This window comes from Patagioenas fasciata, chromosome 3 (genome assembly GCF_037038585.1).
Source record: "Patagioenas fasciata isolate bPatFas1 chromosome 3, bPatFas1.hap1, whole genome shotgun sequence".
NCBI lineage: Eukaryota > Metazoa > Chordata > Aves > Columbiformes > Columbidae > Patagioenas > Patagioenas fasciata.
The window spans coordinates 45,034,843-45,060,857 of record NC_092522.1 but is presented as its reverse complement, the minus strand read 5'-3'; the positions used below and the strand labels follow the sequence as shown (position 1 = coordinate 45,060,857).

Genomic DNA, 26,015 nt, shown 5'->3' with positions numbered 1-26,015 from the left:
TTATTAAAAAGTAAGGGGGCTACATATATTTGAGTTTTATAGCTTACTGGTTTATCTGTTGCAATTTGAATATACTAACAATCAAAAATGAAAATATAAAATGTGTCTGCATTAGCAAAATAGGCAGTTGATATATTTGCATCTTTATACATTAAGATTAAAGATGTATGACAATAACTACAGCAAAATATGTCACTGATGTTATGTCCCCTGGCCCACAGTTTTAGTGAGGTTATGGAAGTTTTTGCGGTGTTTAATGTACAGTGACATGTACTTTTAACCGTATCTCAGTATAACACATGCGATGTTTTTTTCATAAATTCGAAAGACAATCAAATGAAACTTTTTTTCCCCTCACTCTGACAATTTGTGGTACTAGGCAACTTTCTCTATAGGATTTCTTGTAAATATTCCTATATTACATGTAAAGTATACCTGTGGGATGCAAATTGAAGAAGAATTGCAAGTTTTTGTTTTTGTTTTTGTTTTTTTTTTTTACTGTCCATAGAAAAGCACCAAGAAACAAAGAGAAACTTTCTGTGCAGGGTGGTATTCAGTTAATTTCCTGGTTTGCATGCTATTGTGTTTTCTTTTTCTAGCGTTTTAGGCAAATTTCAGAGTGTTAGAGGAACAGAAGAGAAAACAATTGTGCTGGGTATTAATTCACCTAATAGATTGAGGATTTCAAGTTTTAATATTGTGTTTATCTGGAGAGCTTAAAATAACTTTAAACATGTTGTATTTAATGTCTTGTAAATTTTTGTTTGGTTGGTTCAGGGTGTTTTTGGTGTATTTGCATTTGCTTTATAAGATAAAACCCAATGGTGAAATAGTATTTGCAAGAAACAATTGTTGATGAAAGATTGTTCTGGAAACTTGAAAATTTGAATAATTCATGGTAACTGATCTTAAACACTTAGCTACTTTTCGTGCGTGCATGGTTGGATGGCATTTAATGGAAGATCTCAGAATATTGTAGTATATGCTGAACAGCTTTCCTTCATGATGATGATATCCTTTTAAAGCATCTGATTGTAGAATTGCATTTGTCTGCTCCTGACTTTGAAACAGGTTGAGTAAGACAAACTCCCAATCCCTGACTGCTTTTGAAATATTTTTACAGTGTAGAAGGACTAGTTATAGTAATCAGGCCACGTTTGTACTGAACTCTAGAATGTCTTTCTAGTAGTGCTTTAAAGTAGGGAAGGTTGATTTTGGTGGTTGTTATGGTGTTTTTTTTTTTTTTTTGCTAGATTCTAATTGCTAACAGAACTCCCAACTATTTTACACAATCTAGGCTACAACTGTAAGAAATGTTGGTCTCTTTAGTCACAGTGTGATTTCTTCGTGTTATGAGTACAAAAAAGTGAGTCCTCTTCTCATGGTTTCTCTGGTTTCACACAAGGTTTTACCAATGCTTATTTTTTTTAAAAAAATCATCTATCAAATATCCTAAACACTTTATCCAGGCATTTTGTTTGCTTTTTTTTTTTTTTTTAATTTTTATTTTTCCTATACCACAAATATCTTTTATCCGGTAGTATGTTTCCACTGGAAATATATCTGTATTTGGTTGCATGATACAGCCAATTTTGAGAAATGTCAAACAAGCACTTCTTACATATTTTTCCTTTATAGCTCAGATTTTCTTCCTAGAGAAAAAGGCAATGGTTTTAACACGTTAGTCTTTTAATTTTTTTTCTTGACATTTCAGAGGTGCAACCTGTGCTTAGGGGTCTGATTCCAGTTAACTGCATATAGTAATCTATGATGAACACCCTATACATTAACATCTGATTGCATGTTAAGTCTGTGTCTGCATTTAGGGACCCTATCTCTCAAATAAGATTATCTCCTGTTAATAAAATTGTCTGTCATCACATGAAATGTAACAACTGTTTGAAACTGCAACTATGTTGCAGATAAACGGGTGTCAGTGCTCTCTAAATCCCCCTTTACTTAAAAGGATACATTGTGTCCTCTTCTGTGTTCAATCTTCTATGGTTGTTAATAAGTGCGGTTAAGAATAGCAAAAAATTCTCTCTGTGTGGAAAGATAGAAGGAAAAAATGAAACTGCAGATGTCAGCCAGAAAGCAAATTCTATATTTCATGTAGATAAATATTTTACTTACTACACAGTCCAGTATTTATTTTCAAAATGGAAATTAATCTTTTATTCAGCAAAATCATCTTAGTCTGAACTTACCTTCTAAATGTTGAAAGTAGAAGTCTGGCAAAAATTACATACATAATTGTCTGTCTTTTGAAGCTGTCTGTAATCGTTTTCAATTCAGTAAGTTTCTCTTAACAGGGTTTATCATTTCAGGCACTGTGCTACCTCTGGCATGGCTGCAATACTGTAACTAGGTTTCTATAAGGTTTTGCATAGCACCGTGTGGTTGCCCTGGCTCTGTTGGAAGCAGCTGGAAGATCTCTGCCTCTGAATTTTGGATCACCTTTCTCACATCCTCATTTAAAAGTAATTGCTCCCCTACCCTACCTCTGAGACATGAGTAAGCTACAGAATTTGATGGAGCTACCAGTCCTACTCGAATAATTGGAGAGAGAAAATAAATAATTTTAAAAAAAAAAATTAAAAAAAATTAATTACAGCCCTCAGCTTAGTGTTGGTAAGTGGTACTGAGAAAGGAGGTTATATAAGAGAATGTAATAGGAAAAGTAGTTATGGAAAGGGCAAGCGGATTCACCTAACAGCTGATAAAGCCCAGCCTTTTAATCTGTATTTGAGATTATTTTACTGCAGGTTGTACTTGTGGTAGAGCTTACTCTGCTAACAGAAGTACAACTTCGAACAACAAACATCTTCTGCCCTGAATTCAAGACAGATGTGAAGGAAGTGAATGTACTTTAAATGTTGGTGGGCAAAATAAATGTTTATTCTTTAGTATTTGGCTATTTATTACAAAGGAACATGAGAAAATATTGGTGGGTTTGTTTCATTTGTTTATTTTGTTTGACTGCTTAAACTGGCAGTTAGAAATGATGAGCTAGGAGAGACTTAGTCAAAGTTTAACTGAGGTATTTCACTAGAGGCGGAGGAGGATAAAGTGTTTCTTACACTGCATTATTTAAACGTTCTGTGCAGGAATTCTTCAAGCATTGAAATATCACGTAGTGTCAGTGGTCATAGGTCCAAGAGATGCTCTAAATAGAAAGCAATGAGGAAAGAATGACTCAAAATCTGGAAAATAAGACTCATTATTAGTTTACCCTATGGAATGTCCAGAGGTGAACTGAACATTATTTATCCTAATAAAAACTGATGTGTATGATCTTGGTCATTTGAAACTCATAATACTAAAATGTTTGTCAAGAATGGGTATCTTTCCAAAAGATGTTTTATGGTTTAAAAAAGTTACACAAGAATAAAAATAAAATAGCACATTATTGGATCAAGTTCTTTGGACATTGTTATACTGGAAGGTAAACCAGTTCCCCAAAATTGTTTCTCTTCATTTAAGTTATGAAAAAGATCCTGTATGTAGTAAGATTTTTTTTTTCCCTTCCAGGTGGCAAGTCTATTTCTTTATTAAAAGAATGAATCATAAAGTAGTTGCAGTCAGTGCAGGTTAATTACAAAGTTTGAAAGTCTACCTGTTAGTTCTGGTTTATTAATTGAAAACTAAAATTCTTTAACTATTTTTTCTTGAACAGATATAGTGCATTTTGTTTCTTAATCAAATATGGTGCATTCAGATGTCTAAAATTTAGGAGATTGTGGATAAAGTTTCTCCTCTGATAGCCTGTCCAACACATGTTTAGACTCTTCTGAGACATCACCAAGGAAAGATTGGTTCATCATTTTTCTGTCCTGTGGACTAGGACTTCCTCAAAACTTCAGTCTTATTCTGTTATTTCTTCTTAGCTTTATGCTACCATGTTCACTATCTTATTCCTGCTGCTAGATTGCAAGCTTATGCATTTTATTTGCTTATAATTACTTTACAAGCTCCTATTGTGAATTTATTGGTAAGTAAAACAATGGAATACACAAAAGGACTTTCATAAAAGACAGACTAAAGCTGAATTTGAGTACCACATATACGTATTTCTGCAAGTGTTCCTATTGCTTTGATGCTGCTAGGATGTTCGTAGTGTTCTGCACTGAGCGGCCAAAAGTGATTCTGGAGCCCTTGTGTGGCCACTCCTGCCATAGGCAGCCTGTGAGGAAGGACAACGAAGGTCCTTGGAGACAGGTGGGGTTTCTAATGGATGTGGCATAAACCCCTGAGCTGTGGGCAATGGCCCTGAAAGCCAGTCCTGAGTATTGAAAGCATGCCTCAAGTCCTCTTCCTATCATTTTAGGTTTTCTGAAGCTTAGTACACAGTGACCAGAGGCCAATAAAACAATAGCAGCAGTTGTTAAGGTAAAAAAAAGAAAATACAGCCTTGGTTATCCTTTTTTTTTTTCAAGTGTGCGTGCAACACATCAAGATAATGAACGACAGAAATGTTCATATCACCAAGAAAGGAACTGAATATTTTATGGGATACATTACTTTGGAATTTACAATAAAACATAAATGTATGGAATTACATCAATTTTTGACAATGCAAAAATACATTTTAAAGAAGTTAAGGAAAATCATATTGAGTTTTTTCACAATATTTGAATCAACAGAGACTAATTACTGCCACATTGGATAGTTTGGATAATTAAAGGTTTTTGTTGTTGTTAAGAACATATGAATGTAATTTAATAGAGAAGTTTTGTAAGAAACTGTAACTGCATTGTTTGTCAGTTGTTTCAGTTGAAACAGTTTATTTTTTTTCTTGGAAGTCTGATTTACTTTGAAACTTTGAGAGAAAAGTTTCAGGAAAGTTCTGTTCTTCCGAAAGAGAGGGGGGAAAAAAAAAAAAAAAAAAAAAAGTAGTACTGTTGTATGTGTGCCATGTAGTCACTCGTAAGCGGGATGATTACAAAATTCTATGCATGAAAGCAACAAAATATATGCTGTTAGCATTAGTACTATGCAAAATTAGGGGGAGATAACGGGGGAGAAAAAGAACACCTGGTCTGCTTTCTGTAGTGGAAATATTTTCCAGTGGTCATACTTTTTTACATTGCTGAACTACACAGAGATTTTAGCATTATGAAAATTAAGGCTTATTAATTGACTAAGACCTTCCAATAACTGCCACACATTTTTTCATTAAGTCAAACAGTTTAGAATAAAAGGATGCCTCACACTGCAATCCATTCATTATTTGTTCATGTGTTTCTTATGTTTGAATATATTTGTACAAACAAAAAAATTTTATCAAAAAATTAAAGTGACTTACATGTACATTCCCTTTAAAACCTAATTTAAATAGAAGGTAGTTAAAATGAGGATTTAGTAAAACTTGAAGTGAATACTTTTTTCTTTTTTCTTTTTTACATTCAGTGTACCTATTTTTACTGTTGGTTTGTTTTTTTTTTCTTATCACTACTCTTTTAAAGAAGCAATTAGGACAATATGCTGTATTTGATCAAATGGAGGTCTGTCCAGCTTAGTATCTGATCTGTGTGAATAACTGGTTGAAAAGAAAAATGAGTGTCACAGACCACTCATTATGTAATTTTTATAGATCTCTATTTTATCTTTTTGCAGTAGTCATCTTTCTCCAAGCTGAAAAGTTTGTTTGGAATGACTTTCATACACATTGTTTGTTTTTTTTCCTTGTCACCAGTCTATGATCCATAGTTCTCTTTCTTCACTTAGCAAATGAGGTGATTATCTCTGTATGCTGTTTTCAAGACTTATGTGTGCCATATGCCTATGCCATGGTATTGCATCATCTTCTGTTTAAGGCTCCATATTTTTTTTTTTTCTGTGTTGTTACTGACATTCTGTTTGCCCTTTAACTGTTGCTAATTATTGAGCCTATGTTTTCAAATGAAGAAATCCATGTGTCATTTTTGGGGCAGTAGTTGCTAATTTTGTATCCATCACAGTGCTTTTACAGTTTGGGTTCTTTTTTCCCAATCTACTTTGCATGTGTTAACACAGCGTACTGAAGATATTCATTTGTACGTTTGTGGTCAGCTTTAAAGTGGTTAGCTTTTATTATCTGCCAACATTACCACCTCATGTTCATTATATAGCACAGGAACCTGAAAGGATTCTAGTAAGGCTCCACTGCTACAACTCGGTACTTCGAAAACTGATCCTTCACTTTTTTTTTTGTAATAGATTTCCTAGTTTTTTGAGCAGTTTTAGATTTTAAACAGAGTAGACTTTTCTTCTTATCCCATGACAGCATAATTTTCTTTTTTCTGAAGCCTTAGGTGCAGATTGTGAGGAGCCTTTGGAAAATCCAGCATCAGTCCAATCACTCATACCTATGCCTTTGTTGATTCCGTTAACTCAGTAGTACTTAATTGGTTGTTCATGAGTGTCTACTACAAAATAGTGTGTTACCCCTCTTTGTCATTGCATCGGTTTACCTGTATGTTCATTTCAAAAAAAGCTGTTCTTCTGTATAATCCATATGCATTTTCTAGGCACAGAAGTCAGCCTGACTGGTTTGTAGTTTCTAGCTTCATCAGGGAATCCTCTTACAATTTGCACTTGTATGTTCTGAAGCTTGTTCAGTTTGAGACGGTGCCTGAACATATCGCTGAAAGTATAGAGCTTGTCTGAGAACCTCTTTGACCTTTTCTGTGGTTGTGAGTCCTAACACAAATACTTTGTTTAATCTTTTCTGATTCTCTTTCATTTGTGCTCATTTTTACAGCCAGATTATCTGCGTGCTCAGCTGTTTACTGTCAGGCTTTCATATACCTGATGTGCTTGAAAGCAGTTTTATTTCTAGCTTTTATGCATTTGGCAAGTTGGGTTTAGACCTTTTTGGTTTTGTTCAATTTATGTTGAACTTACAAGACTTTTTGCTTTTCTATTTTCTTTGGCCAATTTCCACTTTTTGAAGAGTATCTTTTATTTGCAGCTGTCTCCTGTGCTCTTATGTTTAATCATGTATGTGGTTTTGAGGAGTAGGAATACTGGGGATCTGAAAAGACAAGGGGAAAAAAAGGGTACTTTCGAATTTTTCAGTTGATTATATTCGTGGTTCAGATAACAAAAAGAAGTGTCTATAAGCTTCCTTCTCACCTGCAAGTTTTTTTTTATCCTTTTAACTGCTTTCTCACTCTAATATAATTCCTACTTGTAAAGTCTAGTTTTATGGTGTTATTTTAAAAAATCTTTTCTCCTGTCCTATAAAGAAGTTTCATTTAATACCGTTAAAGTGTCTCCAGCTCTTTTGTGCACTATTCAGAAGTAAATGTGTTGCTTCTGCTCTTTTAGTGTTTCAGCCTAGTTGCTTTGAATAATAATTATCATATCCTAAGATCAAGACCTCTGCATGCCGTCTCAAAGGTATGCTTAACAAAGTAAACCTTTTGCTACTATGTTTTCTGTATTGCATATTATCTTAAAGCTTCTACCGTTTAGAAGTCATTATTAACATGCTAGTTGAATGATCTGTAATAGGGTACTGTATTTTTTTCTATTTAGACATGAACTCCCTCAGCAGGGAGTGTGGTAGATCTGTTACAATTGATTGCTTTGTATGAACTCACACTTCCTTCAGTAGTCATTGCCACTCTTCTGTGGTAATCAAGTATGGCATCATGTACAACCTTTTATTACTGGTGTTACAATGATGATCTTCCTTCTAGTACATTTGGAGCAGCCCTAAATTCACTAGTAAATACCCATTTGCCCACTAGAAATGTTAGATGCCTGGAAACTACAGAGTATTTCAGAAAGATGGAGACAACTTCAGAGCAGTAGTGATTTCAAATTCGATCCATCTTTTTGAAACACCCTATATGTGGATACACATCACATACACAGACTGGACTTTCTCTGTTGTGCTCTGCTTATCTGGGGCATTTTACTGACCCCTCTCCTGCGGCTTCCACCTGAACTTCCCTCCTCCCCGACCCACTACCTTCCTTTCCGTCCCTGCCAGGTGCGGGGCCGCGCCCCTCTCCCGTTAGACCCGCCTGCCTATTGCCCCTTGTTGCTGGCTACCGCGGGCCCGGCTCTCCCCGGCTGAGCCTCCCTCGGCCCCGCCAGCCCCCCGTCCTCGCTGCCGGCAGCAGGTGGCAACAGCGGCCCGCGCAGCCGCCGGCGAGAGAAGCTCCGCGCCCCTTCCCCGGAGCCGCTGGGCAGCGCCGAGGCCGCTGCCCCACGGCACTGGCTGCCGTGGGCAAGGTCCTAGACCTTGTGGCTTCACCCCGCGAACGGGCTTGGAGACGCTGCCCGTCGGCATGCTTCTCGCCCACTGAACGTCCTCTTTCAGATAATAGCTCTGAGCTTAAGGAAGGGAAAGGATGCTGCAAAAAGGGGGGAGTGATTTGCTTGCTGCATCCATCCCTCATCCGTGGTAGGTAAGGTAAGAAGTAGTGCAAGGGAAGTTATAGTTTTCTACTGCAAAAATTATGGAACGCTTAGTCTGAGATCCCACTGTTGCTCATGCTGGAGCCACTGTGTTGGTGTTCCTGTAACTGTTGCTTTATGAGGTACCTGGGTTATTTCCATTGTTTGGAGTCCCACAGGACACCTCCCTAAGCAATATATGTTGCATTCTATTTCAGTATAATGTATTTTGTGTTTTTAGTGAAGCTGCAATTGCTCTAGCTACCTGGACACAAAATATAGCTCAATGGCATTGAACTGAAGCAACACAGAGTGTCTCTTGTAATCTTAAAGTGCTCAGCAGGCCTAATCCAGTCATGATACTGAAATAAATACACATAGGTGATTTCAAATAACATTTGATTTTTTTTTTTTTTTCCTTAGAATTTCTGTATTTTGGTTTGCCACATATCCAGGCAATAGGTTTTGTTGCAATCCAAGCCCTTATTTCCTTGAGTTGTTAATACCAGCTTTTGAGAAATACTTTGAAGTATGAAAAGAGATGGGACTTAAACCGTAAACACGCATCCTTCTGCCCTCAGTTATCACAGTATTGTGATTTGAATTAGTAAAGCTATGTCATCTGTAATCTACCCAGCCAAAAATCTTTTTGCGTTATTTTCATAATCCCCCCCTTACTTAGAACATGGGCTAAATATCACAAGATCATTACATCATTTTTCTTAGCATCTGTATCTCTTTAATACTGCAATTTCAGAATATTTGGTGAAAGGCTTAATGCGGATTAGTACAATGAAATTGCTGGTGTTTATCCAGACATCAGACTAGGCAGACACGTAGAACAGCAGATGGCATCTAAACTTTTCCCTGCTATGCCGAAAATAAAATTTTAGTTTGATTTGTAGAATAAATTGAGCGTATTGGACTCTCAATTTATTGGGGGATTGGACTAGATGATCTTTTGAGGTCCCTTCCAATCCCAAACATACTGTGTGATACTGTGATATTTCATTTTATTTGAGTGAAATACTACCATCTGACAGAAGGAAAGGAAAATTTGCTTTTGAAAAGAAACCTCTCAAATGTTTTATGTTTGTAATTCCTGAGCAAAAAAAAAAAAAATATTGTATTTTGACTTGTGACTGCAACAGTTGACTATACAGCAATTATAGGTTAATTGGGACTTGCTTTGTCTGATTTTTTTTGAATCCCTATAAGTTTGCATGTATTTTTTTCTAACTAGTTCTGCTACTACAGATGTTGATGTCATAATACACAACTGGCTAGGTTGAAACATAAGGAAGGAAAGCTTGTTTCTGGATGATCAATGCATGTCTTCGTAGTTAAAAGACCTTGCAGTACTTTCTGTTGTAAATCATCAAAAGGTAGCAACATTCCATGCAGTCTATGTAAAATTATTTAGGCTCATTGATGGTAGAGAACTTCAGAGGGACCTATCAAAGGGCAAACACAGCTCAACTCTCAATTTTTAGAAAGCACATTCTTAGCGTTTAGTCTGGCTGTTACATAAGGCAGGTCCTGTAATATTGCCTGCTAATTTCTCTCTCAAGCTATTAGTCTGTATAAATACCAACATTTTAGTAGTATAAATGATCTTGAGTTCCAACTGAAATTCTGACCCTTCAACCTTTTGCTTTCTTTGAAGTCACTGATAGTTTCAGTGAGTCTAGGATTTCATACAAATACTTTATGTGATGGAGAAGTCAATGTATCCCATGAAACAATGTTCGAAAGGTTAATTTCCCTCACTTTTAGCACTTAAAATATTCTTTCCATAGTGAATTTGTCAGATTAATTTACAGACATCCTTCATGCTTCCCTGCTTTTGGTCTGCAAAATTAGGGAGCCATCTACTTTTGAGTGTCTTCTTCTGCAGGTATGCATAAGAACTGTAATCAGGTTGGTTCTTAACTTTCTCTTGTATAAGCTAAATAGATCAAGCAATTCCACAGAAAGACAAATTCTTGAGGTTATTCTGCTGTTTCCTTTTGTTGATCCCTTTGATATTCCACTGGCTATAGCTCTAATCCAATGATTGTTTTGACTTCTAGTCACTCCTTGAGAGACAAGGAGTCTTATGTAAGTCATTGATCAGGATTACTAAGAGTGTAATCACAGCAGTTTTTTGAGTGAGTTTGAGTCTGCTCAGAAAAGAGCAGTTCTACCATTAGCATTGCCATGTGGACTTCACTAAGGATTAACTGGTTTTAATCTCTTTTTGGTGTTGGTGAAGATTTATTTAGTTGCAGTAAGATGAGAACAGATTCCTGTGGAAGCCTGAGATATTCTCCTTTCTGGTGGTGTTTCATGAGCCATTAAATTTTCAGATCTGTGAATTAGGCAGTGGTTAACTCATTTAGTGTTGACACTTAAGTAATTCAATGTAAGTATTCTAAATTGCCAGCTGGACACACCTGGAGTTCCCCTAACTATATACTAAGTGTGGGTAACTTCAGAATGCAAAAGCCAAGATCGTAAGCCAGCTGCTTAATGTGGAGAATGTAATTTTTTTGGAAAAAAAAAAAAAAAAAAGTATGTTTGGTATCTGCCCTGCTAACTTTATCAAATACATATGCAGAGTGCTATGTAACTATAAAACTGATATATCTTTGCCATTATTATGAGGGGTGAATTGTGGTCAATCCCAAACAAATACAATAGCAAAAAAACAAGAGGTTCAATGGTGAATTAGTAGCATGATTAGAGACTGGAATGTTTATAAGGAACATGGAAAGATTTGGGAGTGTCCAAAACCACTCAGGGTCACAGAGTAAGGCAAATAGTTCAGAGATCCCATAGGAAGAGTTTATGTTGTCCCAGTGATTATGATGTTAGAATAAGCAATAAATGATTCTTCCAATAGTTGGAGTAATTTTAACCTAAATTTATTCTTGATTTTGTACTACTTTAAACCTAGGTTTCATCTTCATCAGTGAACTACTAGATGGTTCCAAATAAAGCTGTTCCTCTTTCTCCTGCATTTTGTTCATCTTTGTCATCAAGAATGAGCTTCCTAAAGCATCGAAATGCTTATCTCTTTGCTTATGGACTGGACTTCTCAGAGTTAGCCGTGGCTTTGTTTACTTTGAGCTGCTCTAATGAAAATAGATAAGCTGGAATTAAACCAAAAGACAGCAAATTTGAATTCTGAAAAAATCCACAAATAATTAGAAGTCTTCATTAGTTTGAAGCCTGAAGGCTTCTTTGTATTCCAAAGTCTTGCTAACTTCTTCCAGCTGCACTCAGTGAGAGATGCTATGTTGTTCTGCAAAGCTTGACTTGTATACATCCTTTGATTGTCACGGTTACACCATCACTGGTGCCACAATTAGCGTGTGGAACTCCCAGACATAATGTCATTAAAATAGAGATTGAAAAGTGTTAGAGCCAGTGTGGATCTAAAAGAAAAGTCAAACACTAACACAGAAAACTGCAGTTTTATTTTGCTTGACTCATGAATATGAAGCTATAAATCAATCTGTCTGCAGACAGATTGATACACAATGGCAGATCTACTGCATATATGCCTTGCAGCTGATGTGTTTGTGCTGTTTGTTTTTATAACATGCACTGTAAATACATAGTCATGTAAACATCCTAAAAGTATATGCTTCAGATATCCTGTTCTAGTAGTCTCCCTAACAAAAGTGATATGCTTGATAGTTATGACAAGTTTCATTTTGAGAACTTCTAAATGGAATGCCTGTGGCTTGCTATACTACCTTAACCAGAAAGTGGAAAAATTTATTATGAGCTGATATTGAAGTAAAAGCTAATAGCATTGTTGTTTTTCTAGCAGTGATTTTATTTTCTGTAACAGAATTTCTTACATGTAAAATATATCCATATGCCAATTATTAATTTTATATCAAAATCTTGTTCTTGAAACACTCATAAAAATACATTTACAGGACAGGAATTTTACCTAGAGAATAACAAACCCCTACTATAATCACAGAGCTCATTTTTTAAAGAGTATTTAAATGTGTCCTATATCATTTGCATTTGTGTACTGTGCTAAGCCTTGAGTAGCATTTTGGGAGTTATTGTGGTAATCCTTTCCAGTTCGTTGAAAATCTTGAATCTTGCCAGTCAATCTTGTGCTTCAAATTCACTCACTGAAGACCTGCCCCTGTCAGGTTCATTGAGACTGTTTGCTCCTCTATGGACCATAGTTTAAAATAAACATAATCTGGTAAAATGCCATTCTTTTCTCAACCTTCCTATATCCCACACCCATGTTTTTTTCACCTACCAAATTCAAACAAATCTTATCTAAACAATTAAGATAAGCATTGAAGTACTCTCTATAGTCAAATCAGCAAACCTCTCAAAACCAGAACTGAAATACAATCTCTCTAAATTAAACAGTCTACAATGGCAATCATGTTTGTATTTAAACATTTTATTCTGAAAGGATTACAGCATTGGTCTCCATTTTTTTCCTGCCTAGACAAGAAGGCGACATACTGAGTCAAACAAAATACATTGGTTCTCCAAGAACTGAACTTGCACACTTTTTATAAACAGACTGTATAGGTGTATGAATTTAGACATCACATAATCAGTAACTGCTGTCTTTAACATAGTAGGCAATTCTTTAAAAGGTATGTAATATAACTGTTTATATTATCTATATATAGCGGTATATAAAATTAGTTATATATTTTTGTCATATGTGTGTATATATATTTATGTGTGTGTAAAAAAAGCCCTATTGATACAATTTTATTGCTATATATTAGGGATACAACATTAGGGAATAGAAATCCTAAGGACAAATCTGTAAAAAATTGAATTCTGTTTATAAAAGAAGAATCCGTACAAAATTGCTATTAAAGATTCACTCTTTTTGATGAGGTCTCCTATGTCTGTCACTTCAAATTTTGCAAATATTTTTTATTGTTTAATTTATTCTTATTTTATTGCTTCCCAGAAATGTGATTACATGTTCTTGGAGGTATTTACAAATTTTAAGTCCTTTAAAGATAATCCAAAGCAAGAGCTAAGATTAATCTGTGGCTTCTGCTTGGAAATTTTGTATTCTGTTCTGGTTTCTTACACAAACTTTAGATCAAGGTGAATTACTGATGCAGCAAAACTGTGTGCAAGCAGCTTTAAGTGTTGCTCCTTGCCTCTGATCCATGCTCTAGGTACTTGTGTTGAAGATCCAATCTCCGTTGTGCTTTATGCACTTTAGTTTTCATCCTGAGCAGGTTGGAATATTTGCTAATAGATAAACATCTCACAAAGATACTGAGGGCAAGCAGGTAGGTAATAATACAAAATTGTCTTCATTTATGTTAACTCTACCCAGTGCAGCTGTCTGCTATCTACCCATTATCAACAGGGTTTTTTTTCCTGCAAGTTGTACAAGTCCAGATACCGTTGTTTAAAAATTACTTTATTTCACTTATTTTCTGAGAATCTTTAAAAATTATACAGTCATGATCCTTGTGCTTTTGCTGCAGCTCCCATTATTACAGGGACATTTGCTTTTATCACTGTTTTTTTTCCATATTTTATGTAAATATAACATTTATTTCAAATAAACCAATTTGGGATTTAACTGTCTGCATTAGGAGATTCACATTTCTATTATTTGAGATCAAGGAGAATCCCAAGAGAATAACAGTGGTTGTCAAGTTGTTGGAAGTATAACACAAAAACATGACCTTGTGCAGTTGATCTGTGTTAGACAAATGATGCCAATAAGTTCATATGGAGAGGAAAAAAAAAAAAAAAAGAGCAAATGGTAGTCATTTTTCCAATTGTGGGTTTACTAGGTAATCCATAAAAGATTGCAAATTTTGCATTTTATTTTATTTTTAAATACAAATATTAAGTTGGATTTAAAACTAGCTTTACTTTGCAAGTAGCTTGATATTGCACCGTACCATAATCTTTACAGCAGCAAAGGAAGCCACTGCACTTTGATCTTCTTCTAAGGCTCTGTTGGCTCTTTTGTTGATGAGAATGTTGAGACAGATGTGTTTTCTTCTACTTCTGAATTGAGCAGCTCGGCTGTCAGTCATGCCAAGGAACCTGATGAAATTGTCTACACTGAGACTTTTTTCTGGTTTGCTTGTATATGAATGTGTGGTGTTCTTACATTTTATTCTAAAGACATCTGTCAGTGAAGGCTTCCACTCTGTATTCAGCAAACAAACACAACTTTGTTCTTTTTCTCTAATTTATTGTCAGAAGCATGAGTTGATCAGGCTGCATACTGTCTGACTTATGCTTCTTGTATCAGAATCTTTCTATTGCTTAAGGTTTTGCCAGTATGTTGGTTTTCTAATGATATTGAGTTTTGACCATTTGAAGTTTACTAACCATACATTATTCTTGGAGCAGCTATTTTTTTTTAATTAACTCGGAAATAATCGTTCAAGGAAGATCATACAACATGACACATTTGACCTATTCATCTACTCATGTGCCTTTTTTTTTTTTCCTTTCAAAAATCCTTTTTAAGTATTCAAAAATGAATTGAAGTCTAACCAAATTTTCAAGTACAATCACTTGAAAACATTTTAGAAGGTTGAATGGTTTTTAAAGCTACAGTTCTGCCTCAAAATTATGTAGCAATTTTGAGACTCTATTTATGTACGGCTCATGGTTTCTTTATAATATAGGTACATGTTCTTAATAACAACGAAGTCCATTTTTGTTGCAAGACTGGTTGATGCCCTTTCTCTTTCTTTCCCTCTTCCTGTGGTATAGATGAGTTAATTGTTAACATGGAGCAGAATTATCTGGAGATGTAAGTTAAGAAAAAGTATAGCGGAAGTTGTAACCTCTCAGTATCCTGTGATCTTGCACGTTAGAGTCACACAAGGGGCAGAACAGCTGTGAAACCCCCAACTCTGAGCCCCACACAAAAGTGTGCGATAAGAGTACCATGATTATCTGCTGTAGAAGTAGGAGGTCCTTCATTCAGTGAAAAATAATCAGTCTGCCTTTGCAATTTGCTGAAGTGACTGTTGCTGCCATTTGACAGAGGAGGTGTGACAGTTTGCGAAGGCTCTTTGTGTTCTTTTGGAAAGAGCAGATGTGAAAGCAAAGAGGCAAAGATGTGCAGAAGGAAAAATGGAGTGGCCTCTTGGAGTGATACTACTTGCTTTTTGCAGAGTCATGGAGAAGTCAGTTGTGATGGAAATCAGCATGGAGAACTTGGGTGGGTGGTTTGTTTGTTTGTCTCCCTGAAGCATCTGAGGATAGCAGGATTGGTTCAGAAATCCTTTTGCAAATTTGAGGTGGTTTTGCTTCAGCTACTGCTTCTTTCTGTGGAGTTAAACCATAATCTGTTATCAGTCAACTAGGATTTGGAAATTGTGCAGTCAGTTTTTGGGGTGACAGCAGTGCTTCTAGGAGGTCTCAAGAAGAGGACGGTCCTTTTTAGATGGAGTCCAGAGACAGAAGAGCTTAGGAAGCATACTTGGAAAGGCCAGAGAAATGGAGTGTGATTTGAAATCTGCCCTGAGAAAAGGGAAGATATAAGACCAAAATTTGAACTGAATACCAGTCTTCTGAAAGTCATCCACAAGTGAGATTGTGCTAATGACAGTTTTATGACATAAAAGTTGGATGCAAAGGATCGGCTTGATATTTTTTTTTCTTCTTCTTGGAGTTCTCTTCAGTGGGAAATTTTGAATTTTGACTTTTTCATTTTAAAAGGAAATTCCAGAGTTTTTGACTTGCGAATGGAATAGAGTTTCCAAGCACTGTGTAGCTATGGGAAGTTGTCTCTCTCTAAGTTTAAGTGGTGCTACTGGTGGATTTAGATGTGTAGCCTCAGGCAACTGTTCGTCTTCTGAGTCTGCATTGCTTATCAATTTTTTTTTTAGTCGTAGCTGGTAGTTAAAATGCTCCTAGATGTATGAATAATCATCAGTAATGATCTGTCCCAGAATAATTAAAAAATTTACAGCTAATTACAGCTACTTTCTTTTATAATCTTCCTGAGAATACACTGTGCATCTTCCAACTTCCTGCTGGTGTTTTCTCATGCATTTCTTCTTCAGCATATTATTTGCTAGCAAAAACTTTGATCTCGTTGGTGGCTTGGTTACATACTGTGTTCCCCTGAAGACATGTGGGTGGCGATTATTCATTGTGTTGGGTTCTTTTGGTTTGTATGTGGTAGAAGGTACATCTGTTCTCAGAGTTCAAATATATCCAATACAGTAACGTCATTTTTTTTTAGCAGCAATTTTGTCCTCTTGTCAGGTGAAGTATCTTACAAGGTACCTAGCCAGACTTGCAAATTAATTGATATTAGTAAAGAATAGTCTATGTCTCTGTGCATATATTTTATTGTCCTACCAGTTTGAAACTAGTATGGTTGGTTTGTTATTGTGGGTTTGTGTAATTTATTGTTTGTATCAATTTCTATTGCAGAAATACAGAATGGAATGGAAACTCTACTGCTAAAATTTCTATATTCTGCAGTTGCATAAGAAAGATATAATTTCTGTCCCAAAGACAGTAGTTTAAATTTCCATGTAGATTGATACAAAAACAATGAGAATATCAGGAAAGTTTTAAGACCTACAAGAGATTTCTGAAGCCTTTATTTTGTGTACAAATCTCTTGAAATCTCTTTCCCCTCCTCTGTCCTTTATAGCGTCAAGCAACACTTGGAGACTGCTCTTCAACCCTTCTCTTTACTGGGTGTATTTTCTGTAAACATCTGTTGACCAGTGCTTGCTTTAAAAAAAAAAAAAAAAAAAAAAACCAAACAAGTTGGTTTCTAGTTCCTTGTTTTTTTAATCTGTTATTTTTTCATGTGTATCTGGGCATACTTGATTCAAATTTGATTTAATCATATCTATAGATGTGTGTATATACATTGTTTCTATTAGAGTAAAAATCAACAGATATTCTTCACTGCTGTCTTCTGAATGTGTCAGAAAGACTGGATGGTGTGCTGGCTATTAAAGATCACTTTGTAGAAGTCCAGACCAGGATTTGACAATGTTAACTTTGAAACAACAACAACAAAAAATCACTTTCTCAATAGTGACATGGGTCAAAATACCTAACAACTGCAAGACTGTTATAAACCCTTCTCCAGATGTTTGCATCAAAGTATATGGGAATTGTAGCATAGCTCAGAATATTTTCATTCAAGGAAATCAATGTTTGTCTGTATTTTTCATCGTTATTTTGCCATCACATATGGAATTCTTCAGTTAGATATTTGTGTAGTCATGCTGATTGTATGGAGGGGGCATGTTTAAGTAGAAAGCTTGGCTGCATCAGGAAACATCATTGTTTATATCTGTTCAAATTGTCTAGATAATAGTATTAAATATGCAACAGTAGTGATTTATTTTGCAAGCTACTATGTTCTGCATGACAATGCTGCAGTACCATTGAGGAACAGAACTTCCTTTCCTGATTCCTCAGACTGGGGGGAGCAAACCTATGGTGTACGTTGAAAAATCCTGTTGGGATGCTAGAGTGCTATTTATGAACATATACTTCAGATGCAATGTATAGAAATGTATTTGTCTTGGGAGGGGGAATTTGAAATGTATATACTAGGATCTAATTTCTTTAAGTCCTTGTCTCAGACAGATTTGTTATAAGCAGCTCCCTGAAGTATGTACACTGTTCTGCATACCTGTTTTGTTGAAAGTACACAGACCTGGCACCGTTGTGTTTGCCAGGCATTCCCTTATCTCCTGTGAGCATTCAAACAAAAGTGTTCTATTGCTCCCAGAGTAATCCATGGGTGATCTTAACATTGAGCAAAAGTCAGAGCAGAATCTTGTGTCATATTTCTTAGTACAGGAGCAGACAGTCTCTGGAAGGAAGGGTAGGTGGGTGGAGCAGGGAGAAGAAAACCACAACTCAGAATAAATAGTTAAAGGGTTGTGAGTGTTCGTATATGCAAATATTGCGTAAGCATAAGAATGATGAAATGTAGGGATAATACAAACCAAGTTTCATAATATATCCTGGTTTTAATAAAGCTGTTTGTATATGGGCTTTGACATATGTGTTTTCTTAAAGTAAAGCTCTCAAACCCATCTCGACCTACTTTCTACATGCATGTTAATTTTGCTCTCTAGTTCTACAAGGCAAATTTGACATATTTTTAAGTATGCAGATAGTCCTATTGGGCAACAAGGATTATCAAATATGACATCTACTACAGTACCTTTTTGAGAGGGCATCTTTAAGTCTCTGTTGCAACAATTTTTACACTCGGGGCGGGGGGTGGGTGAATGGAGTTTAAAAATATCCCAAATAATTAGTAGCAGATTTTTGCATACTCCCCCTCTCCCAAAACAAAACAAAAGTCATATTCCTCCCTGAACTATTAACTGTTATGTAACCACTATATTTCAGATTATCTTACTCTCTGGTAAAGGAAAAATGAAAAAAATGATATTTTTTTAATATTATTTCTGAAAATTAAATAATTACCTAATTTTAGTCCTCCATTTTAGCTTCATGCCCTGTTTAGAGATATAGAGTAGCCTGCTTAGTTTAATCAAGATCAACACATCTTTGTTTATAACTTTCTTCTACTGTAACTAGAACTGTGTCTCAGGCCTGGAAAGGAGAAACATGATGAGTCCCAGGCTCAGAGTGGTATCTCTAAATGCTTTAGGGCAATCGGAAACAAATGAGCTTGAATTATATTGTCTGCAGCCTTTAGGGGTATACACAGAATTTCTCTGTGACAGTTAGGGACATAGATTTATAGCACATAAAGTAACTTAGTGCTGGGTTTCTATCTCTGATCAATGTTGCAATTTCTAGCTTAATCTTGCCTAGGGTATTGTTCTACTTGTTTTATAAGTACACACATACAGAGCCCATTACAAAAAAAGGGTACAAACAAATGAAGGGCAAAATGGGAAAAAGACTATTATGTTGTGATTAAAATAATTTATTATCATCAAATGTGTTCTAATGCCACATTGTAAATTTATTTCAAGATTTAAAATCTGGATGAGGAAAGCTGCATTTATCTGGCTTTTAAATGAATGATCAGTGTGTTTGCAAAAAATATGTAAGAGGAAGACTTGAAAGTACTGTTTTAAAAATAGTTCTTTGTATTAGCTGAAAATAATTTTTCCCTAGTTTGCACAGACTTTTCTTACGCCTCATGAAACGTTCCTAATATAAGTGACGAGCCAAGGTTGCGTTCCTAGAAGTGTACCCCTCCTAATTATTTGTTTTGTCCAAGTTAGGTAGAAGGAAGTCACTCTCTCTGTGCTGTTCAACTAGCTTTTTGATGCTGAAAAGATACTATATGTGTGTGGCATCAGAATTGGCTGGGAACAGGAAAGGCACATTTTGTATCTGTACTAAACCTGTCAGCTTAGTGCATAGAAGACTTGACCCTTGTCAGGTGTCTTGAAGTTAACTGGCTGACTTATGGATTAATCAGTTTAAGACTGAAGCCAACCAGTGACAGGAATAGGCTTTGTTGTGTGAGTGTGTGTGTGGCTGTGGTGCAGTTTTACAAATTTTTATAATGCTTTCAGTCAGACCGTGAAAGTCTGATGTAAAGCTTATCTCTGATCTCTGGCTATGGCCATACTCGTGGGATCATGTTTATGTGTTTGGAGGGAGAGACATGAATTCTTTAACACTTGACACCTGGCTCTACCAGGTTTCTAGCCCATAGTCTCAGGAACGGCACTATTCAAGGCATTAATAAAGTTAAAACCCTTAAGCTGTATGACCAGTAGGTCATAAAAACTATTGCTGGGTATTGTGCTCAGTCTTTCCTTTACAGCTGGATTATCATCCTGACAACTAACTCTTTTTTTTTTTCTTTTGTCTATTTTTATAGCTGTTGTGAACTTGGACAACTCTGTGGTTGACCTAGAGACCCTTCAAGCCCTCTATGAGAATGTGAGTAATCAGAGGAAGTCCATATTATGTAGGAATACTGTAGATCCATATGAAGGTATCTTCGGTTTGCATCAGTAATATTCAGAAAGCTTGTAGAATGTGTCCTATTTTGAAGTGTCTTTATCTTCCCCAAAACAATTAAAATAATGATAAGCATTTCAGTTATATAAATTGTCATCATGTGTTTTATATAGCGCATACTTTTTAATATAAGTGACATAATCAACTTCTAAATGACTAAACAGAAATTGAGTTAAATTGAGTTTGCTCCTTTTCTTTTTTTCTTGTGTGTGGCAGTCTCGCATTGATAGGTATCAGACCTTGCACTCCAGGTCTTTGGTTTTACTTCCTAACTTCACTAATACAACAATGCTGTTAAATTAAAAAAAAAAAAAAGTTTTAATAACAGCAATAATTCCATTTGTGAAATTGTAGCTTTAATTATTATAGTTTCAGGGATTCCTCCAAAATAATTTTAACTTTCTGAAAGGAAAAAGTTTGCTCTAAGTTAATGTAATAAAAGGTAGTATAAACTGGCAGGGCCTTTTTAAATACCTGGTACTAATCATCAGAGAGCATTTGACCACTGGGTATGCAAAAACAGAGATTCAGAATATACTCAGGCATGTTCTAAAACTTCACAAAGCTAGTCACATGTAAAATTTTAAAAATGGATCTCGGAAACTTCTTTCTGCCTCCAGCTGAGGCCAGTGAGCACTACCCCTTTCTCTGAGCACATTGCCTGAATACATAGAGGTCTCTGGAAAGAGCAAAGAGGATATTTAGCCTCCAAAGAACCTGAAAATCTGAAACATACAGCTGTGAACCACGGAATGGCATTGAGGCCAATGTATGCTACGGTATTGGATTTTTTTATTTCTCCCATGTTATAATTTTGATAATTTGTTTACTAGTTTTACACCTTTCAGATTTTTATATTTTAGGCCCTAGATTTTTATGGTCTACTTTGGGAGGATTTGTTAATTTATGAAATTTCTCGTAAATAACCCACTTTGGGGCTTGAAGAGAAAGACCATAAGTTCTAGTCCACTTTATAATGGGGGGGGGGGGGGGTGGTGTGTGTGGAAATAAAGACCTGACAAGAACTAAGAAGCTCTTCTACTCTTATTTCATCCCTGAAGAATTAACTTGCTTAACACTGCTCAGGTAGATAATGGTCGAATGGGAATCATATTCTAACTGCTCCCAAATCTCTATACTTCGAACGATTCTCATCCTCATGCCACAGCATTTTGGGTTTGGCCTGTGTTATTTTTATATTGCATTATTTTTGATCTGCTCCCTTACACAGATATGTTCCACACCATAAATTTTTTGGCATGTAAAAAATTTAAGTAATTTTATATATTACATGTGCATGACTGTGAGAGATTGTATTGTGGGAAGTACAGAATAGATACTGCCCTCATGATCAGTTTCTGAATACTTTTTCATATTGCATAAGACTTTTTTTTTTTTTTTTTAAATTACAGTTTAAAACAATAGTTCTCCTATGTGGCTAATATACCAATAGGATACTTCTCAAATGCTTTCTTAACATCATTTCTAATATACTTCAGAGTTCCACTATAAAAGTTTACCTGCAAATTCACAGTTCATTGAAATGACTAAATGCCATTTGTGTTCCTTCTGTCATTAGCTTCACTAATTACAGAAAGCACCTGAGAAATATTATCCCAAATGTGGAAAATATTGTATGTTCATTTCAGGCAAGGCTCAAAAAATTTGAATGACTGTAATATGTTTATTTGCTTTGAATAGAAGATAGATCAGCCCAAGTTTATCACTGTATTTTCTTGGGTACAAGACAGAAGAAAGAAAAACAAAACCAACCTCCTCCCCACCCAAACAAACAAAAAGCTAAAACCAAAACCACCAACCCACACTAACCAAAAAACCCACAACAGTTTATCTGGAGAGATCTTCATACGAGGACCTGAATATTAATCCTGGATCCTCTGATAAAGCTTTGTCTTGAGAGAAGGATTTCTTAAATTGAACCTTATTTTATGTTTTTACTTTTATTTGTCTTTTGTGAAAATGCATCAGATTTTGCACTTGCTTCCCTTGATTGCTTCACTAATTATTACAATATTGTTCAATAAAAAAGTGTAGGCAATAAGTAGTACCAGAGACCCTGGCATGTTTGACTCCTCTGATATTTCTCAGACTCAAGTGGTGTTGTAAGTGGGGATAACTTTGCCTCATTTGGCCCCTTCGTAGACCTTAACTTAATTTTAGTTTCTAGGGTTTATATATTGGATTGGGGTTTTTTGCTGAATATTTAAATACCACTGTACTAGTTCTCAGGTTTTCTGTTTGATCTCTATGGAACATATGGGAGCATTTGTTTTACAGTCTTCCTGCAGAATGTAATAATTTTTTCTGATTGCATATGTCTAGCGCACTGTTTTCACTTCTTAAATGTGAATGATATTTGGGCAGTCTTCAAACCTAAACACACCGTAATTTCAAAAGCCACAGTCACAAGGGCTAAATACCTGTTTACTGAGGAATTAAAGTCTTATTAAACCACAAAGTTACTGTATACATCTTAGTAACTTTTATAAATGAAGAAACGCACACCCCACCAAAGACCCAAGCCTTAACAATTTATTTAGTACTATCAAGTGGAATAGCATGAAGTGAGAGGACTTTGTTACTTGCAGCACTGTAGAATACAGTGACGTAGTTCTTACACATGGTTGTGTATTTTGCTTTATAAAGAGTTGTTTAAATGTGTCGATAATCAGATGTGTATTAAGATCTACACAATTTTAACAGGAGAGTCTTAATATAATTTTATAAACACCCTAATAGCAATGCTTTCAGGTGACAGCTATAATTAGAGAGGGAGAAAGTAGATAAAATTCAGTGGAGTTGTCAATTTGCTATATGTGGTCATGCCATATTGGTTGTGATGAGAAATGTACTTGTTTGCAAGAAGTGAATGTTCACTTTGGAAACAGGTAGCCTCTTAGCAGCTGAGATTGTAGCTAAAATATCACTAAAAAAAATAAGCCTACTTCCACTCATGTCTTCACTATATTGTGAAAATAAGCTTATCAAAAAAGGATTAAAAATTACAGTATCACAGTATGTTTGGGATTGGAAGGGACCTCAAAAGATCATCTAGTCCAATCCCCCTGCTGGAGCAGGAACGCCTAGGTGAGGTCGCACAGGAATGTGTCCAGGCGGGCTTTGAATGTCTCCAGGGAAGGAGACTCCACAACCTCCCTGGGTAGCCTGTTCCAGTGCTCTGTTACCCTCACTGAGAAGAAGTTCTTTCTCAAATTTAAGTGGAACCTCTTGTGTTCCAGCTTGATCCCATTGCCCCTTGTCCTATCATTGTTTGCCACTGAGAAGAGCCTGACTCCATCCTCATGGCACTCACCCTTTATATATTTATAAACATTAATAAGGTCACCCCTCAGTCTCCTCTTCTCCAAACTAAAGAGCCCCAGCTCCCTCAGCCTTTCTTCATAAGGGAGATGCTCCACTCCCTTAATCATCTTTGTTGCCCTACGCTGGACCCTCTCCAGCAGTTCCCTGTCCTTCTTGAACTGAGGGGCCCAGAACTGAACACAATATTCCAGATGGGGTCTCACCAAAATTGTATCAAAGGATTATTTTTGGTCTATGGATTTGCCCTTTTCAGATCCATTTAAATCACAAAATGAAATGTGTATGCTTTCTTAATTTGACTCTTGGTAAATTAACCAGTTTCTGTTTTTAAAAGACTTAGGTCAATGCTTTGAAAAACATGAAAATGCCATTTGCAAGAGCAAAAGGCACCCAGGAGTCTGAAGGACGTGGCTCTGCTATGTCACCAATATTTAAGCCTTTTTCTCAATTACTACTTGTGATTTTTATTTTTTTTAAACTGACAATTACAATGCAGTATCTTCATGTTTTTCTGCAAAGACTGTAGTTTATACCTGACTTCTGATACATTACCCAATTTCAAAAGAATGTGATAGTTGCTATTAACAACTATCATACTGTATATCCTTGTTGTCTCAGTTACTTTCAATAATATTCTTTAGACAAGTCATTGATACTTTTGAAATATGTAACACTAACTTTGAAAATCAAGTGGACCAAGAAGAATCCACCTCAAATTTGAAAAACCTGCACGCATTTGAACAGATATAAACTCAGAGCCTAAGGGTCTGTTGCAAGGAAAAATAGTAACCAGGAAATGTATATTTATGTTGTGAAATGGAAAAATGGTCCTTACCCTATACTTGGTCTCACCAAAATTCATCAGTTTACGGTCTGACACAAGTGGGAAAGTTAAACTAAGGCAGTGTATTTTTTGCAGTAAGTTCTATCGGATTTATGCTCATTTTAGATATAGTTAATATCACATTCTTTTGTTTTATACTGTTTTGTTCCATTTATGATGCTATATAATAGCTAAAATTCGAGTAAATAAGCAGCAATGACATTCAAAGAGGGGCTAATGCAACCAAATTGATTACTTTTATGGCAAATATCTATCGAATGTATTCTCTTTTTTTTTTTTTGAGTATCCATTTGAAAATTAACGAATAGATAAACATTAAACATAAAGCTAACTGGTAAAACTGGTAAAAATTCTGAGAAATAATCTTTAATACTAACTGTGCAGGAGATGTGTCAGCCTTATTCCTTTTCTGTTGTAATTTTAAATATACGTAAATCAGAACTCTGGAGCCAAAATTAGGGACTTGAAACTTTGAACTTGCACAATATACTCGGACTGTGTGATTTTGGTGAAGAGTGTAAAACATCTCTTGAATTTTGCTCACACCTACCCATGAGTGGATCATGCTTCACTGTTTTATCTTTGTCAGTTGTTATTTCTTTGAGCAAACAATTTGAGAATAATGGCTTAAATAAGGAATAGTGAGTCTGCCTAAATTTACATGTGGGATTTGGTGGAGAAACACTAACAGAAACATTAAATGTGCATATATGTAATAGCTTGCTGTGATAAGCACTCTAAGTACTCTCCCTGTTTATTCTAAAGAATTTGCAAATAGTAGTTTGGTTTTATGCTCCTTTCTAAAGTATTTTCTCGTCTTTAACTATGATGAAAAATTTTCAAGTGATTTCCTTTAAGTTTAGCAGCAGATAATATACTTTAAGAGTTGGTTGGAAATAACAGAACTTAATTTAAAAAAATTTAGTGTGAAAACTTATTTGCTTTTTGAAATAACTCATTTACAATTTACAAGTGTAAACTGAATACATTACTTTTTTTAAGGGTAAGTTGAATAAATAAAATAAACCTTCTTACAACGTATGTCATTTTCATACCTTGATGTCTGTGTGTCTGACAACATGACCATTAGAAAAATGCTACCTCTCTTTGCATCCTTCTGATTTCTAAAATCTATAGATTTCATCCATTTCCAAGAGAGTTTTCACTGATACAAGAAGAAATTGAAGCTTTCTTTTTCTTTTAACTCTCCATTGGGTTAGAATGTTCTAGATGAAGTGAAGAAATCTCCCATTTATACCTGCTCCCAAACACAGACCCAAAAGCAAGCCTTTCTCTTCAACAGCACTGCAGTTAGTTGTGTCTTTCCTAGTCCTCATCCCATGAGTCTTCTCCAGATGAGTCTTCTAAGATCAAAATTTGTACGATTTCTTGATCTTAGTATATTGAAAACTTCTTTCTCCTGACGTCAGAATTATACAAGCAACATTTA

At 35.5% G+C, this 26,015-nt stretch overlaps 1 protein-coding gene across 2 annotated transcripts in view; it reads left to right on the top strand.

Moving 5' to 3' along the window:
• The window catches only part of FMN2 (formin 2), a 158,520-nt gene that overhangs the window by 69,209 nt on the left and 63,296 nt on the right, over window positions 1-26,015 (top strand). For both annotated transcript variants that reach the window (XR_011738305.1, XM_065835906.2), the window contains exon 8: window positions 20,234-20,295. Coding sequence is in view for 1 of the 2 variants with exons in the window: in XM_065835906.2 (XP_065691978.2) it covers window positions 20,234-20,295 (62 nt within the window). In the remaining variant the exon portion in view is untranslated. The remainder of the gene's footprint in view (window positions 1-20,233; window positions 20,296-26,015) is intronic.